Genomic DNA, 19,623 nt, shown 5'->3' with positions numbered 1-19,623 from the left:
CATATATGGGCATAAAATGGATGCAGACAGACAAATACAGATATCTCCATATATGGGCATAAATGGACACAGGCAAACAGATGGTCAAAGATCTCCATATATGGGCATAAAGTGGACGCAGACAGACAGATACAGATATCTCCATATATGGGCATAAATGGACACAGGCAAACAGATGGTCAAAACGGGTCCTATGACAACAGGTATAATGGGGTTTGCATTAAGTTTGTCTCCTCCTCCATCTGTTTGTCTGTGTCCCTTTATTCCCATTATGGAGATCTCTGTATCTGTCTGTGCCTCCGACTGTGTTGCAGACACAGTGCCGGTTCCCCCTTTAATGCAAACCCCATTATACCTGTTTGAAAAAGCGACAGAAATCTCATATATGGGCATAAAATGGACGCAGATAAACAGATATCTCCATATATGGCATATATGGGCATACAATGGATGCAGAATCACAAAGATCTCCATATACGGGCATAAAAGGGACACAGACAGACAGATACAGAGATCTCCATATATGAGCATAAAATGGACGCAGATAGACAGATATCTCCATATATGGGCATATATGGGCATAAAATGGACCCAGAACTATAACTGCAGTGATCTCCATATATGGACATAAAATGGACACCGACAGACAGACAGATAGATACAGATATCTCCATATATGGGCATAAATGGACACAGGCAGACAAATGGTCAAAACGGGTCCTATGAAAACAGGTATAATGGGGTTTGCATTAAAGGGCGGGGCATTCATTCCCTATTTACATTGTTCCGAGTTGGCCAGGTCGCCGACTAGACGCTGGGCCGCCCGAAGGGCGGCCCAGCTTCTAGTGAGCAATAGTACACGGCAGTATACCGTTGTTTCCTGTTGAGATTGACACATTTTATATTGATAATAAACTAATTAGAGTGCTCTAGATGGACGTGATCATAAATCTGAGCATTGCAATGTGTGTCAAATGCTCAAAAACAAAATAGACAGCAAGTTTGCCAAAAGTGTCACAAGTTATAACACTTATAAAAATTAGGGTTCTAGACATACCCAATCATAATGTTTAGCATTCCAACATGTTTGTCATGTTTGTCAACATGTTTTGACACCAAGTTTCCATTTGTATAGCTCATATGATTGCCTCTACAAATTTCACCCGAGCCATATACCAAAAAGGGGGTTTTGGGGTAGATTGGGCATTTTGACAACTTTTTAACATAGCCCATCATTTTCAGCACGTTTTCCAATATGACAACACTGATTAGAAACATATTTCCGGGGGGTGCAGGAAACCCCCTCCTTCCTACTAGACTACAACCTTGCAGGACAAGACTAGAGTAGTACATTGAGCATCAAAAATATTTGGACATAACTTCAAAATCATCACTCTTCTCCACAAGAATAATTAGGAAGGCAAAAATAAAAAATATCATAGCAGACAACTCTCATCCCGCACACTACCTCTTCAATCTCCTCCCATCAGGCAGGAGATACAGAAGCATTAAGAGCAAAACATCCCCCTTCAGAGACAGCACCTACCCCATAGCTAATAGACATCTGAACTTGCACTGACTCGTTATGCACTTATGTGGCAATATACTGTATATTATGTATAATAGCACTTTAAACTGCTGCTGGGGATTGTTTCCCGTTGTTTCCATCTTGTGTGTATATGGGTGTTCGTATATGGTGCACTGTCCTTGTGTGTTTTTTTTTTGTTTTTTTACGTATGAGAGTGAACTCCTATCAACTATGCTTACATGGCAATACAGTTATCGAATCTTGAATCTTGAACTATGATTCAATTAAAGACATTTTCAAGGTCAAGCCCTGCCGTCTCATGCTGTAGACTACACTACACATTTGAATATTATTTGATTTGCTAACTTTGCTGCTATATTCGCAGATTTGAAATGACTCAATGATTTGTGCAGGATGTTATATTCGCTTTTAGCTGGCCATAATGCTGCTAGAATGTGCTTCTTTGAAAATATAAACCACAGGCTACCATGTTATGTGCATATTGTTTATTTTCTGAATTAGTGAATTTCCACAACATGGACACGTGTGTGGCTTCCATGGGTCTTCAAAATCTCTCTCTCTCTCTCTCTCTCTCTCTCTCTCTCTCTCTCTTTCTCTCTTTCTCTCTCTCTCTCTCCCACAGCAACGTTCCAGTGTCCGGCCACCAGGCCGTTCCGATGTCACAATGACCGCGTGTGCCTCCCCATGTCCAAGAAATGTGACCAAGTCAACAACTGTGGGGACAACTCTGATGAGCTCGACTGTAATTATTATTATTATTATTATTTTTCCAACACGTTGGTTGATCACCATTGACAGTGATCAACAGCGATCATAATCTAACGCTTGAATGCCAAGGGAAAAGTCATTTTGGGCATGAACTACTTGTATGTATGTATGTATGTAGTATGTACGTATGTATGTCCCATTGTCCCACACTTGACTCATTGGTCAAGCTTAGTGGGACACTTAAAGGCCCTCTTATATCTAACAACTTTGAAAAGATTTTGGAAAGATTTGGAAAGATTTCTTTAAAGCTAGCCTTACACCTAACAACTTTACGTCGTAATAAAATCAAGACGAGTCGCGGCGCGCTCCCGTGATTCGTCGTTACTCAATCGTTAAATGTGAGGTAGTGGTCCGACTCGATTTTTACCCCGACTTGAGACCCAGATTCTGTTACGACAATATCAAACTGGTTTGATATTTTCAAAAATCGGGGCTGAGTCTGACTGAATGTCGAGTACAATGACGGAACAACCAAAACAGAACGCTATAGTAGCCAAAAGCCATTCATTCCCCAAACGCTGAGCTGCCAGCCTGGTCGTTACAAGTAGCTGTTGGTGCGGCTGGGACAGCCCTTTATTTCACCACGTATCATAATAGTTCATTATTCCAAACATTCGAAGTTGATAGGATCAATCTGCGCCAGCTAGACTCAACTGAGAGGAGAGGAGAGAAGGAGATAGGACTGAGGGAGGAGGGCGGAGCTTGTTGTGTGTGCATGCAGTGATGGAAAGAGTACTCACATGTTTTACTTAAGTAAAAGTATCAATACTGTATACTGTGATGCGACGCGTTGTGAGCTTGTAGATCGGCTATTTTCATTAGCCAAATAGGGTTAAAGTGATTAATGATATTATAATTTATATCTGTAAAGTAACTAGTAGGCCCCTAACTAAAGTACAATAATGTATTCTGATGTAGAGGAGTAGGAGTAAAAGTACTGGAAACTGGAAATAATCAAGTAAAGTACAAATACCTCAATCGTACTTAAGTAAATGTACTTATTACACCACTCTGTGTGTGTGTGTGTGTGTGTGTGTGTGTGTGTGTGTGTGTGTGTGTGTGTGTGTGTGTGTGTGAGAGAGAGTGAGTGAGGGGGGGGGGGGGGGGGGGGGGGGAGCTAGTCAGAGGAATAGGAACACAATGGCTATAATAGTCCTATTTCAGACAGATTTCAGCAAATAAATGGGAATCTTGAACTTTACAAAATCTTTAGAGGCATCTCACATCTAACAACTGCAATCTTTTAAGTCTTTGGAAAATCTTTTTCAAATCTTATAGTGTGAGAGGGTAGTCTTTTTAGAAATCTTTACAAATCTGTCCGAAATCTTTTCAAAGTTGTTAAATGTAAGAGGGCCTTTAGACTACCCTCTCACACTGTAAGATTTGAAAAAAGACTTTCAAAAGACTTCATGATCATTTTTCAAAGCTTTCAGTTGTTAGATGTGAGATGCCTAAAGATTTTGTAAAGATTCAAGATGTCCTTTTATTTGCTGAAATAGGCCTATAGCCATGTGTTCTTATTCCTCTGACTAGCTCCCACTCCCACACACACACACACACACACACACACACACACACACACACACACACACACACACACACACACACACACACACACACACACACACACACACACACACTTCTACTTCTACTCCACTGACATCAGAGGAAAATACTGTACTTTCACTACACTACTTTGAAATTAGTTACTAGTTACTTTGCAGATATAAATTATAATATTTAATACATTAACCACTTTGGCTAAATGAAAACAGCCGATCTACAAGCTCACAACGCGTCGCATCGCAGTATTGCAGTATTGATACTTTTACTTAAGTAACATGAGTACTTTTCCCATCACTGCGTCTGCATGCACACACACCGAGCTCCGCCCTCCTCCCTCAGCCCTATCTCTCTCCTCTCCTCTCCTCTAGCGGCGCAGATTGATCCTATCAACTTATTAACAGCTTTGTATGTTTGGAATAATGTACTATTATGATACACGGTGAAATAAAGGGCTGTCGTAGCCGCACCAACAGCTATAGTGGCGAGTCGACCAGGCTGGCAGCTCAGCATCTTGGGGAATTAAAGGCTTTTGTTTTGGTTGTTGTCATTGTACTCATTCAGACACACCCCCGATTTGCGAAAATATCAAACCAGTTTGATATTCTCGTAACAGAATCAGGGTCTCAAGTCGGGGTAAAAATCGAGTCGGACCACTACCTCACATTTAACGATTGAGTAACGACTGAATCACGGGAGCGCGCCGCGACTCGTCTCGATTTTATTACGATTGAGAAATCTTTTCAGAATTGTTAGGTGTAAGGCTAGCATAATGAAATGAACTCATAAAAAACACAGCTCACTTCACACTGGGTGTGATTTTTCGTTTTTCTTTTACGTTCAGGTTTAGTGAGGCTGGTGGGTGGTAGAACACGATGCTCTGGCAGGGTGGAGATCTATCGCAACAACAGATGGGGAACAGTCTGTGATGACAGCTGGGACCTGAAAGATGCTGATGTGGTTTGCAGAGAGCTGAGCTGTGGGCGGGCACAGTATGCTACAGCAGGCGCCTCTTTTGGCCAAGGGACTGGTTCAATTTGGATGGATGAGGTGCATTGTTCAGGAAGAGAAAGGTCTCTAACTCAATGCTCACACAATGGATATGGTCACGACTGTTCTCACAGTGAGGATGCTGGTGTGATCTGTACAGGTAAGAATGGATGTCATATCTCTCTTTTCAAATTCATTTTTGTATAATTAAAAAATCTGATCCAGTGTCCTGATTGATAAACCGCCATGTCCTTCTACAGCAGTGGGCCCCAAACTTTTTTGTCTCAGGGCACCCCATAAATATATATTTTTTTTAATCCGAGGCAACCCTACATTATAATTTTCACTCCCAGCACCTTTACTTATATTTATAGCATATTGTCGTTGTTGGGTGGAAACCTTGTATGTCCAAAACCGTTCATTTTGTATTTATCATCGATACAATGTACTAAACTAGTGAAAACAGCACACAACGCCTCGCGAGTGCTTGTAGATCGGCTGTTTTCACTAGGTTTGTGCGACAGTCTTGTATGATGAAGCAGGGCTTTGCTTTACCAAAATACCTACACATTCAAAACTTGGAGATACGAGGTTTCTGCCCGACAGTGACAATATTTTAGTGATTATGTTGCGAGGAAAACGGTTTAGTTTAAAGTGATACTAAATATTTTTTCAAGTGTTCACATCAATTCCCAAATATTATCAAATTATCTCGCGGCACCCCTGGACTGCCACCACGGCACCCCAGGGTGCCCCGTCACCCACTTTGAAAAACCCTGTTCTACAGTATGTCCGTTCTCACCTGTGTCTCTCCCCGTCTGTTGGTCAGTGGGTCATCCGTGCCGCCCGGAGCAGTTCAGGTGCAACAACACCCTGTGTAAGTCCCTGGACTTGAAGTGCGACGGGAAGGACGACTGTGGAGACAACTCTGATGAGAACCCTGAGGGATGTGGTGAGTTAAAACCTCTCTGATAGAACCTCCTCTCTGATAGAACCACCACCTTTAGTTTAGTTTAGTTTTATTAGCACATTGTTATAAAAACATAGAACAATACATATTGAGGATACACAATACTGCAAAAGGAGAGGAAGAAGCCATCAGGCTTATTTGGGATCCTTTCCTTAATTAAAGGTAATTAATTTAACAGATACAAGTTCACTGGGAACAATACAATGTACAATGTAAGAGCAGCTGTGCGATAAAGAAATTAAAACACAGAAACTCCACAAAAGACAAAAAAAAAAAAAACATTTAGTAAGATAACACACCAGTAGACAAAATCATGTGGACTACAGTAAGGAAGAAATAAGAAATAATTTTGTTTCAGACGTTTCTTAACGCATTTGTAGCCGATCCCGAGTATACTCGCGAAAAATACTCGAGTATTTAGAGTGCCGATCCCGCGTATACTCGCAAAATATACTGTATACAGTAAAGCTGGCAAGGGCTACGTACCGTCCGTTGGAAAGTGCTGGCACGGGTGGACTCGCCGATTCATCATCATCGCGCATCCACATGCACACAATAGTGATCCCTTAACATGGAAGCCAACGGTCATTCTCATCTTTGATGTACATTTTCTCCAAAAAACACTTTTGATGCCAAGGATGGCATTGGATTCTCGCTAAAATAGTACAAGCTGAAAGGCAACGATCCGCCATTACTGTTTACCCCTTTGACGACAAGACTTCCGGGTAAAAAAAAAAGGTTGTCAAGTAGGAATTGTTTGCGCAATCTACTTCCGGCCTTCAAAATAAGAGACTGGCCGTGGACGGAGCCTGTGAACGGCAGCTTGGACATGTTAACCCGTTCATGTCTGGAGCACTAAATAAATATTGACAAGTATAGTGATGACTTAAGTGATGTACAAAAAAGGTAGATACAAATCATCTCTATGCCTTGTGGGATAGGGGTGAATGTCAGAAGTAACCTGAAATAAATATTAAAACAAAGGGGAAGTCTTGTTTGCATTTCATTTTTATTTTATTTAAACATGAATAAGCAGGTTTGAATAACGTTTACTTTGTCTATAGGCACTATTGAATATTTAATAAAGAGAGGAGCCGATGGCTCATATCTATTTGAGTATGAAATCATCCTCAGAAACCTCTTTTGAATGATAAGTAATTTAGATATGTCGGATATGTTGCAGCCCAAACAATATTACAGTAACTAATATGAGGGAAAATTAAGCTATAGGCCTAATAAAGTGTTAAATAAGATGAAGGAATAAAGAGTGGACAGATTTTTCTCAATATACCAAGCATCTTCATATAGACTTCATGCATACAGTATCAATCAGCTGTTTTCAGTTTAAATGATCATCACTAATGACACTCAAGCATTTAGTATAATGGAAACTAGGATATTTCTCAGCCATTGATTAAAATTCTAGCTTTTTTCTTTTGGGAATATTTTGTTTATATTGATACAAATCATGAAGTTGCACTTTTGTATATTGAGAGTTGAAACCATTTCAAAACTTCCATCAGTTCATCGTTGACATTTTTAACTAAAGTATTTACATCACATACATGTTTGAGGCAATGAGATTAGTATCATCGGCAAATAAAATAGGAAGAAACGTTTTACAAATCACGGCTAAATCATTAATATAAATCAAAAATAATAAAGGACCAAGTATGGAGCCCTGGGGAACCCCGACTAAGATTTTCAATTTCTCAGAGAAGCCTAACCCTAACCCCTGACTAATCTCTCTCTCTCTCTCTCTCTCTCTCTCTCTCTCTCTCTCTCTCTCTCTCTCTCTCTCTCTCTCTCTCTCTCCCACAGCAACGTTCCAGTGTCCGGCCACCAGGTCGTTCCGATGTCACAACCACGTGTGCCTCCCCATGTCCAAGAAATGTGACAGTGTCAACGACTGTGGGGACAACAGTGACGAGTTCAACTGCGGTGAGTTTATTTCTCTCTTTTCAACACGTTGGTTGATCTCTATTCATTTATTTGATGCGAGATGGAATGTTGAGTTTCAAACATAGTACTTAGCATACAAATGAGACCAACTTACATTTGTACAACAGCTAACAAAAGTATAAACTGCTTCAAATGTAGGCTACATGTTCCTTACCTTGCCGATTGCTTATATATCTATAAAACATTTGACATCTCTGGCATGGACTGCTTCCCGGAAAGTTTGCTGTTTGTGTGGTCAGACAGATGGACACAACTTAATCCACAGCCTGCAGTCCAAGACAGATTTTGGCTTCGGAAAATAAATAAAAAATGCTCCCTTCAAACATTCTGGGTACCTAAAATCACTAAAATCACTGATGCAGGTCCCCCAGCAGCAGCGTTTCACCATGCGTTACTGTAATATAAATGTTCCTGATATTAATATCCCTAATCATCATCTGAAATAATGCTAAATCACATGGGTTCCAATGGGAGGAGGGGCCAACTTGCCGGGAAAAATGTTTTGCTACGCTGTGGTCCGATCATCACAGTAGGGAGAGGGGTTTTGCAAAAGGCTAATTGATCATAATGAATTACACTATTCGTCCCATATTCAAAATGTTCTTGAGTAAAAGTACAAAAGCATCTGCAAGAAAATACTCAAAGTACCAAGTAAAAGTACTCATTATGCAACAGAATGGTCCCATTTCAACACGTATAAAATGATCTTTTTAAAATGGTCGATCTACAAGCTTGACATCACCTTCTAACACTGTCTTAGTATGGTAGCCCTTTCATGGACTGGCTAAAGTGCCATGGCATATGACAACCACCATGACTATGGGAGGTGCCCACTGAGCACGCCGTCTAAAAGTGGTCTAATAGTGGTATGGATTTGAAAGTTTTTTTAGACTTCTAATAGTTGTCTAAATATAGACCGTCTACATTTAGACGACTATTAGAAGTCTATTAGTCGTCTAGTCTAAGTTTAGACAACTAAAACACTTTCAAATCTATACCACTGTTAGACCACTTTTAGACGGCGTGCTTAGTGGGTGGATGTCAGATTATTTCCCCACATACCCCTGGCAAATCTGCAGAGGCCTTTGTTTGCCATCAACTGCCATCATTGATGAACAAGCAGTTCAGGATGGCGTGCCTGAAGTATTTGAATGCTGAGCTATTTGACAGGTCTTTTCCTGCACTGAGGTCCTTACAGTCTGGTCTGATGGCCTCACCAGAGGTAGTGCATGACCTTAAGACTGCACTTTTAGATGGCCAAACTCAGGTTGAAACATTCCTTCTCGCTGTTAGCTGAAATGATCTGTACACCATCTGGAGCAATTATGAACGCAGCCCAGATGGAGAGATCGAGGCTGTTGGCCCTGGTGGACCGACAGCCTCGATCTCTCCATCTGGGCCAATGTGCAAGACTGTTAAGAACAAGTTATTAGAGTTCTTCAACCTAGACCCAATTACAGAGGAACCAAAATACCAGATCACACTTGTGGACATGGGGCTGGTCCGGAGGCTAGCAATCCCCACACTTGAGGACTGTGATGCTAGGAAGAGGGATGGCTCAGAGTACCCCTGGAGTGACTATCTGGATAAAATCTGTTCTCACGCCATGCTGATGTTGAAGCTGACCTACTCTTCAGCATCAAGGCTTATGAGCATGATCGTCAAGCAGCAAAACATCCACACACTGCAAATGTTTTCCTCCAGTCTGAAGAAAAGTTCCAAGCTTGTGAAGGAAGAGTTGAAAGCACAAGTTTGTCGGGTGCAGGGTGACATGGTATAGTGTGAGAGAGAAATGTGGCATGCGGGACTATGTCTTCAAGCATCCAGGGGCAGATTCAATGATGCTCTCTACTTACAGTATGCTAAGCTGAGGAATGGGAACTACACTGGGACAGTTGTACTAGATTGCGGGGACACAGACGCGTATGTCCAAGCATGTAATCACTGACAGTGACCGCACGTCATTGTCCTATGGGTACGGAAGGAGGAAAGAGAGCTCATGAGTGAGAGTTTGGAGTTAGTAGACCCCCCATAGGCATCCATGGCCCTTTAGCCAGTCCATGAGAGAGCTACCCTACTAAGAAAGTGTTGGCGAAGATCATGTCTGATCCTGAGGCAATATTTAGAAGATGTCAGAGGTGCTCTTTGTCATCTATGGTGAGAGTGCAGTTATTACCTGTGGGGAAGTCAAAGCTTCAAAGTGGCACATATAAGAAACCATTCACACTCTGTCTTCCTCCTGATGATGACTCACTGAATTTTCATCTTGAAAGGACTACCTTAAATTTTGCCAGCTCCATTATAACCTGCTAGAGCATCCCTTACCCCTTAGTTATGGTTGGGAGCTTGTGAATTGGAAGTGCCGACCAGTGCATCACATCCTTCCCCACCCTTGCCCCAGCAGTTCCCACCTTGCGACTCTTCAGATGACAGTAGTACTGATGATGATGAGGGGAGCCAGTGTAGAGAATCAACAGATTCTGATGAAGTGTAGCGGTCACTGTATAAGACAAAATATGTCCTTTTTGACCTCTAATTATTTTTGCTGTAGCTTTCTTTAGCTTGAGCTTGTAGTAGAACCTAATATGAAGGTTATATGACAATCTTAAAAAAAAAATACCTTTTTGACCTCTAATTATTTTTGCTGTAGCTTGCTTTAGCTTGAGCTTGTAGTAGAACCTAATATGAAGGTTCTATGACAATCTAAAAAAAAAAGAACTTTCAGAGCTGATGGTCGGCAGCCATCTAGGATTAGAAGTTTGAAAACAGGTTAAATCAACATCAATTTAAATTATTTAAATTAACATCAATTATGGATTCCTCAATCCAAACAGTCACAGAAAACAAGTGCTATTCATAACTGTAGGTCAAACCATTGAAAAGTTCATTTTCATCATAGCTGATTGTAGCCATTTTATGAAGTGCCGTTTCTCATACTAATAGACACCACCAGGGTTGTAAGGGTTATGTTTAAAAAGGAATCCCCTACAGTTACAAGTTACTTGCAAAGAAAATGTAGTCAGTAACGTAATCTGATTATCACAATTTAAAAAGTAACTACTAGTTACTTTCAGTTACTTTTGGATTACTTTTTAGCAAAACGCTCTTTAATTAAATTTTACCATTGATAACTTTATTGAGCCTATGAAATGGACAACATAATTTTACTTGAGCGAAGTGGCAGTACTTTACGCTGATTCGACTTGATTATTTTATTGTTTGGCGTTATAACTCATTTGTAAAATTGATGAGGGCAAGGGGAGAATGTAATCCAGTGTAACCCCCATTATTCAGATCCGTTACTGTAATCCAGATTACAAATTTTAATATGTAACCTGAGACTTTACAAGTTACCTGTTTTTTCTTTTGTAATCTGATAACGCAATCCCATTACATGTAATCCGTTATTTAACAACCCTGGACACCACTACATATCAGAGGCTACTTCACCGAATGATTTTAAATCACATGTTTTTTTTTTCTTTTTCTCTCTACTGCTCAAGACTAAAAATATATACCACACTTCCTACTGTACACTGTACACTGCAACAAGCTCCTAAAAGAGAAAGATTCTCTCCTTTAGGAGCTATCTGACTTCTGCTCCAAACCTTTCCTTTAAAACAAAATAAGACTTTTCAACACTAAAGCCCTGTCTGTGCCCAGTTGGACATGCTCATCCTTTTCTCATGTGAAAGACAAACAACTACACATTTGGATGATTAATATTTGTTTTGTCTCTGTGCAGAGTCTAATGAGGTCAGGTTGGTGGGAGGAATCAGCAACTGTACTGGTGTAGTGGAGGTGAAACACCGGGGAATGTGGAGACCAGCTGGGCAGAATCGCTGGAACATGAAGATATCATCTGTAGTGTGTAGACAACTGGACTGTGGATCTGCCGTTTCAACAGTTTCTACACGCAGTTCATCGTCGTCAGATAATCCAGATGTATGGGATAGTATATCATCCTGTGATGGATCTGAATCTTCACTGGGGGAGTGTGGAGCATGGAGGTCAAACAGTTACAGTTACGGCGTGGTCGTGACCTGTTCAGGTAACAAACAATGACTTCAAAGATGGCAGTAAACTGTCTGTAATGTAGAGATATCGTATAGGGGTAATGTAAATCTCTCTCTCTCTCTCTCTCTCTCTCTCTCTCTCTCTCTCTCTCTCTCTCTCTCTCTCTCTCTCTCTCCAGAGTCAGTGAGGTTGGTGAATGGGACTGGTTTGTGTTCAGGCAGAGTGGAGGTGAAGTCTGATCAGTCCTGGGTCTCGGTGTGTGAAGGTGACTTTGACCAGCAGGATGCAGAGGTGGCCTGTAGGGAGCTTGGTTGTGGGGCTCCTTCAGTCATCCAGCTCTCTGGAGAAATGGAGGCTCCAATGTCGACTAAAGAGTTCCAGTGTAAAGGCAACGAGTCTGTTCTCCTGGACTGTGGTACCTCAAACTCAACTAGAAACACCTGCTCACCTGACAAGACTGTTGGACTCACCTGCTCAGGTAACAAACTACACTTTTGTAGTATTGCCTATGATAGTGTAATAATAAAAATGATAGAATAACAATACAAAAGCAAGTAGAGTTTGTCTTTTACTTGAGCAACTTAGTCAAACAGTCACTTTTCACTGCTTACTATCTTGTCTCTTTAAAGTATCCGAAAACGTCAGGTTGGTCGAAGGGAAAAATAACTGTACTGGAATACTGGAGGTGAAACACCAGGGAGTGTGGAGACCAGCGACGTTCTCGGACCAGAAGATATCATCTGTGGTTTGCCGACAGCTGGACTGTGACTCTGCTGTTTCAACAGCAAGACGTTCTGGTCATCTTCAAACTGTGTGGTCGATCTCATCTATTTCCTGTGTTGGTTCAGAGTCTTCTCTGATGGAGTGTACAACAATGGCGTCTAGTCTCAGCGATGACAGAGTGCAAGTGGTCTGTTCAGCCTCAGGTACCGTAGCAAATAATGACAGTAATCGTGGTATCGCTGAAAGCGAGAACACTATGTTATCTTCATTATTTCTCCTCAAAAATGACATAACCTATTATGTCAATTTAGTGAGGTTCTCCTCGACAGTACAAAGGCCCTTAGCCAATGAGGTGCAGCCAAAGGGTAGATCTTTGTGCCCATACATGGTGTTACATGTGAGTCCACACTGTTTCGTAAGAACAGTATTTCTAGTTTATCTATTAAAAACAGCCACTGGGACACTTCTGAACCAGTGAGCCCACAGAAGGTACTGGAGCATTATTTTCAGAAATGTTTTTCAACTTCATTTGGGTGCATTTATGTGTATTATGTATCTCAATACTTCAAAGTTAATTTAACACTACATTATTCATCTTTACCTTTGTGTCTTTATGGGATTTTCTCTGTTGTGTGTAAAGTTCAATATGCAATCAAAGTGGCTATGAATGTATCATCTTAGTGGATAACTACAGGTGTATTCTCTATACGCTCTATACACGTACATATCATTGTTGATTATTATTTTACAATCAAAGAATGTTGATTGTAACGCTTGTTCTGTTGTCTCTGTACAGAGACTGATGTCAGGTTGGTGGGAGTAACCAGTGGGCTGTACAGTGATCAGCACTGTACCGGTACACTGGAGATGAAGCACCAGAGAGAGTGGAAACCAGTGGATGGTTCGTCTTACTGGGACAGGAAGTCATCATCTGTAGTGTGTAGACAGCTGGAATGTGGCCCTGCTGTTTCGACAAAATCGACTGAGTCTACAGCTCAACCCGTATGGAAGATTACGTCTCCCTGTGGTGTATCTGAGTCCTCGGTGAAGAAGTGTGGTCCAGTGGAGTCTGTTACTTCGTCCTCCAGACGGGAGTTGACCTGTACAGGTAAAAATGTCTTCCACAATGATAGTAATCTATATATTTCTACAACTACTACTACTACTACTACTACTACTACTACTACTACTACAGCTACTACTCCTGCTACTACTATTAGGCCTACTGCTGCTGCTGCTGCTGCTGCTGCTGCTGCTGCTGCTACTACTACTACTACTACTACTACAGCTACTACTACTACTACTACTACTAATAATAATAATAATAATAATAATAATATCTATCTAAAGTGTGATGTTTTCATTAAAACACAACATTTTAGTTAACCAATCTCTGTTGTCTCTTTACAGCACATGATGGTTTCAGGTTGGTGGGAGGAATCAGTCACTGTACTGGTATATTGGAGGTGAACCACGAGAGACAGTGGAGACCAGCTAATTATCCGAGTTGGAACCAGAAGACAGCGTCTGTACTGTGTAGACAGCTTGACTGTGGCACTGTTGTTTCAACACAGACGACCGTTGTTTCTACAAATCACCCCGTGTGGTTGATCAGATCCTCCTGTGTCGGATCTGAGTCTTCACTGAGGTGGTGTGGAAGCTCTGACGACCGCCATCCAAATCCTTTTGCTTCCACTAAGAAACATGAGGTGATATGTTCAGGTAACAAACAATTTCTTTAAAGGAAACATATGCAAGCTTCTGTGTACACAAAAACATTCCCCCCTCCCCTCTATGACAGGCATCAAACAGGTAGTTGTCTTTGATGCTTTCATTGATTAGAGAGAACACTAACGAGGACTTGACACTTTTATGGCCCAAACAATTACCTTAGTGCAAAACCCCTTTGAAGTTCAAACGGCAATTAAGAGCTCTGGCTGAGCTCCCCCTGACAAAAAACGTCCCTCCACTGTTTCTGTTGACATTTAATGTCAACATAAAGAGTGGAACAGAACAGAAATATAGCCAGGGTTCCAATCTGTATGATAGATAAAGTTAATACAATATAGCTCATACGATTAGCATGGTTGTATTTGGTCTCCTGCTATTCTATGGAGACATTTAGATCCTGCCTGTAGGTTGTACATGACCTTTGACACAATCCTGTTTGTGGCTTGACACACAATTTTACCCAAAGCATTGCATCAGAGTTCAAACCCTGCTCCAAATCCACATTACGTAGTGTAGCTTCAAACTTTTACAGCGTCCTCTGTAATCAATCAATCAATCAATCAATCAATTGAGAGAGACTCGATTGATTGAGAGGTTGTATTGTTATATAAGGTAGACTGAAGTTGATCAATAGCATTGTTTGCTCCTTTTTCAACCCATGAATTGTTCCCTAATGTATGTATATGACTTTGTATTTGCATTGTTATATAAGGTATAACACACACACACACACACACACACACACACACACACACACACACACACACACACACACACACACACACACATTAAAACGCCCTATGGGCGAGAAGTGACCTCGCCCTTTAGGTCATGGGTGTGTGCACACATCCGCCTGGTTGACAGCGGTCTGCTGGGCAGGCACTGGTGCTTTGGCACGGGATCAACCTTTTCTATGCATCCTTAAATAAATATTGGCAATATTGGCTTCTTTGTATTTAAAGATTATTATTATTATTAATGGGATCAACTTTAACCAAAATGTGGCCATATTTCCCAAATACGATGATGACTGAACTGATGTTTGAAGTCATAGACCACATGAGAATGGCACAATATGTCCATATATGAGCATACCGTTAATATTAATGACAAGGAACAAGGACGGAATTCATTTGCAAGTGTGACTCGCCTTGCAGTTGGTTGTTTAAGTTGGAACAAAATGTGGCCAAAAGGTTGCCATATTTTCCTAAATATGGATTAGCTGGGATAAGGTGTAACTCACTGTGATGCACATGGCCTCAACAGATTTCATGCCGAATCCAAACTAGTTCAGCATATTAAAAAAGGACGGTAGTGTGCCGAGCCCGAACTAGTCCGGGATATATACTGTATATGACGTTATATTATTAATCGTTACTGTAACGTCGGCGGAGTCTGTAGGTGAAGCCCCGACCCGGATCACTTTGATTCGGCGATCATGTGCACGCACAGAAAATCCTCCGTAGGGTCCCATTCATTGTGCTTGAAAAGGGTCAATTTTATCTCAAAATAACGTCTGGATCAACCTTATCCGCATCTTTTCATGGCCCAAAGCACACTATGATGTTAGCTTAATGCTAGCAATGGCTGCTGCTGTGTGTTATGTCACAATATCCAGGTATCCGTTGAAACGTGTGACGTGAGAGAAAACGTGCACACGAGCACACAGGGGCTTCAGAACAAAAGCGTCCACTTATGTAATTTGGAGCCGGCATTGTACGTTATGCTCTAGCGACTTCTAGGTTAATATTGATGCCCACATATGGGCATAAAAGGGACAAGTACGGAATTCGTCAATGTGATGTCAGGAGAAGTCCACCCGCTTCGGATGTTATCATCCAATATCCTCTGATTATCACTTCTTTTCAGCCAATATTATCCAATATGATAACATTCGAATCAGGTGAGAAGTCAGCTATATTCTGCTGAATTGGGATGAGGTGATGTCAGAACAAGTCAGCTGTATTCTTCTGCTGAGCTGGGATGAGGTGTCATTGAGATGTCAGAAGAGTGACAGACGGATAAACAGACAGACAGACAGACGTGAGCCGGAGGTTTTCATATAAGTAGCGACCTAAGGTCGCAATTATGTTCAAAAGCAAGTAATATTAATCATACTGCTTATTTTGTTTGATTGTTCGCAGGGTCTAGTGATGTCAGGTTGGACACAGAGAGGGGGGTAAACGGTGGCTGTACTGGAACACTGATGCTGAAACACCAGGGAGAGTGGAGACCAGCGGACGGTCTGTCTTACTGGAGCCACAGCTCATCTTCTGTAGTGTGTAGACAGATGGACTGTGGCTCCGCTCTGTCAACAGAGAGGACTTCTAGTTCTAGAGATACACCTCAACCTGCGTGGCGGACCACATCCCAAAGTGCAAGGGATACAGGTCTTCAACCTGTTTGGTGGACTACATCCCAATGTGACGAGTCTTCACCAACGGAGTGTGGAGCAAAGAAGTCTGTTACTTCCACTGACAGACTGAAGGTGACCTGTTCAGGTAATAAACAATGGGATATATGTCTACAGAAGTGCATTTGAGACCTTTACACGTCATGCCGTCAGCAAGACAGTGGGTTGTCAATGATTTTTTTTTTTTTTTTTTTTTTTTACAATGAAAAGATTTGTTTTTAGTAACAAAAGAGAAGAATTAGCAAGGCTAAACAGTGAAAAATGCGGGAAAAGTACAGGAAAGCCTGAAGTGTTGAAATGTTGCCATTTCAAAATGTCACACGTCCTGCCATTGGCCGAGTTTCCCAAAGTGATTTTAGCCCATCGTAGCTCACGCATGGTCGTAGAGACCAAGCCCCGACCGTCATGTCCCCGTGTTTACATGGGTTCGGGCAGAGCGACTTATTTACCCCCCTACAACTACACCATCATTCAGATTTCACAAAGTGCTTAATAAAGTCTCACTCCTGTCTAAATACGGTACGGCATTCTATAATTGCCCGTATCCTCTGTGTTCTTTAATAAGAAGCCTTTTTATCCGATCGCGTTCTGTTTTCCCATGTATTTCCTGGCGTTCCCCATGCGCACCAACCCCATTGAGATAAACAGGCAGTGATCGGATATTACTTTATTAAGCACTTTGTGAAATCTGTATGATGGTGTAGTTGTAGGGGGCTAAATAAGTCGCTCTGCTTGAAACCATATAAACACAGGAACATGACGATCGGGGCTTGGTCTCTATGACCATGCGTGAGCTACGATGGGCTAAAATCGCTTTGGGAAACCCGGCCATTGGCAAGACTGTAGATTTGCATAACATTGAGCTTGTAAATCAGCAAATTTTGTAATTTGTATGACCTACTAATGCCTCTCTCTCTCTCTCTATCTCTCTCTCTCTCTCTCTCTCTCTCTCTCTCTCTCTCTCTCTCCAGAGTCAGTGAGGTTGGTGAATGGGACTGGTTCGTGTTCAGGCAGAGTGGAGCTGAAGTCTAATAAGTTGTGGGTCTCCGTGTGTGAAGACGACTTTGACCAGCAGGATGCAGAGGTGCTCTGTAGGGAGCTTGGCTGTGGGGCTCCGTCAGTCCTCAAGGGGGCGCTCTATGGAGAGGCGGAGGCTCCGATGTGGCCCAAAGAGTTCCATTGTGACGGCAGTGAATCTGTTCTCATGGACTGTGGAACCTCAGGCTCAACTAGAAACACCTGCTCACCTGACAAGACTGTTGGACTCACCTGCTCAGGTAAAAGACAAAGCACTCTTTAGGTTTGGATTATTATTTTATAATGAAAGAATTATTACATTTTACCTGCTAATTCTATTTTCTCTTTACAGAGCCGGATAATGTCAGGTTGGTGGGAGGAACCAGTCACTGTACTGGTAGACTGGAGATGAGCTATCAGGGAGAGTGGAGACCAGTGGATGGCACTCACTGGAACCAGATGTCATCATCTGTAGTGTGTCGACAGCTGGACTGCGGCTCGGCTGTTTCAACAGAAAGGACCTCTGATTTTGCACATGAACCTGTATGGTTGGTTCATGCATTCTGTGTTGGATCTGAGTCTTCAGTGAGGGAGTGTGGAACAAAGCAGTCTGTTACTTCCACTAAGAGACTGGAGGTGATCTGTTCAGGTAACAAAGTGTTTAACAATTACATGAAACTTACTTTATCAATCAATCAAGCAATCAAGCAATCAATCTGCCCACATACCTACTAACATACCGACCGCAGTTGAGTTCTAAATAATTCGACCTGCAAATCTTAGTTGACTGGAGTTCCCCAGGTGTCATATTTCTCCTCACCATCTTCAGTAAACCGACAATCTACAAGGTCACAACACAAGACTCTGTGTGCTTGTAGTGTAGATTTTGCTCAGAATGGGGCATAGCAGTGGGCATGTTTTACTGGTGTCATTCATTTTTCCCATAGAGATTTACAAAGAAGAATTATTGAAAACCGCAAAACAAAGGGTATTTATTAAATGTAGTATATCGTCACTGTCGGGCAGAAACTTTGTATCTCCAAGTTTCAAATTTGTACGTTCTTTCGCAAAGTAAAGCGGCCCTGCTTCATCATACAAGGCCGTCTCACAAAAGTAGTGAAAACAGCAGATCGGCTTTGGACATACAAGGTTTTCATCTGACAACGACGATATCATAAAATTAAATATTCAAATATTCAAGTGTGGTGTTAAGTAACTAAGCACGTTTACTCAAGTACTGTACTTTCATTTAATTGTGTATTATGTTCTATTTTCATTACTTTATACTTTAACTTCACCACAACTCAAATGGCAAATATTGTACTTTTCATTTGACAACTTAAGTGACTTTGCATATATATTTATAGCCTGATTTCAGACTCTGAGCTGAGCTTGAGTCTGACGGTAACATTAGGTCGAACACCCTTTGGATCGACCACTAAAACCTAACCCTAACCTCAGTAACCTGCCGACGCTGTTCGACCCAACGGGCGTTCGACCTATGGTGCAGTCCCCGAGTCTGACATTGTCCCATTGACAAGAGATTTCAAAGGAGAGGGGATTTGAAATTCCCAATCACAAGAGATCTGGTGGGAGGGGTTGTGTTTGACTTGTGTGTACACAAAAACATTCCCCCCTCCCCCTCCCCTCTATGACAGGCTTCAAACAGGTCGTTGTCTTTGATGCTAACGAGGTGTGCACAACCCCCTTTGAAGTTCAAAGGGAGCAATTAAGAGCTTTGGCTGAGCTCTCCCTCCCTCCACTGTTTCTGTTGATTTTCAAAAGTTAAACCCACCCCCTCCTCCCAGGCTCCGACTCTCATTAGCTTGGTTCTGCCTAAACCAGAGAAACTTTAGCGTCATATGACAACACCAGACCAAGAGAACCGCTCAGAGAGTGGGCGAGTCTATGGGCTGGAGC

At 41.7% G+C, this 19,623-nt stretch overlaps 1 protein-coding gene across 1 annotated transcript in view; it reads left to right on the top strand.

Moving 5' to 3' along the window:
- The window catches only part of LOC308285271 (scavenger receptor cysteine-rich domain-containing protein DMBT1-like), a gene marked incomplete at its 3' end in the record, with an annotated part of 44,780 nt that overhangs the window by 13,676 nt on the left and 11,481 nt on the right, over positions 1 to 19,623 (top strand). Inside the window, exons 7-15 of the mRNA XM_080725987.1 lie at positions 2,172 to 2,291; positions 4,725 to 5,030; positions 5,700 to 5,822; positions 7,662 to 7,781; positions 11,548 to 11,853; positions 11,998 to 12,297; positions 12,449 to 12,745; positions 13,339 to 13,650; positions 13,953 to 14,008. Coding sequence (XP_080582113.1) covers positions 2,172 to 2,291; positions 4,725 to 5,030; positions 5,700 to 5,822; positions 7,662 to 7,781; positions 11,548 to 11,853; positions 11,998 to 12,297; positions 12,449 to 12,745; positions 13,339 to 13,650; positions 13,953 to 14,008 — 1,940 coding nt within the window. The remainder of the gene's footprint in view (positions 1 to 2,171; positions 2,292 to 4,724; positions 5,031 to 5,699; positions 5,823 to 7,661; positions 7,782 to 11,547; positions 11,854 to 11,997; positions 12,298 to 12,448; positions 12,746 to 13,338; positions 13,651 to 13,952; positions 14,009 to 19,623) is intronic.

Source organism: Nannobrachium achirus (assembly GCF_963921795.1).
Source record: "Nannobrachium achirus genome assembly, chromosome: 5".
Taxonomy (NCBI): Eukaryota; Metazoa; Chordata; class Actinopteri; order Myctophiformes; family Myctophidae; genus Nannobrachium; species Nannobrachium achirus.
This window is presented reverse-complemented; position numbering and strand designations above follow the sequence as displayed.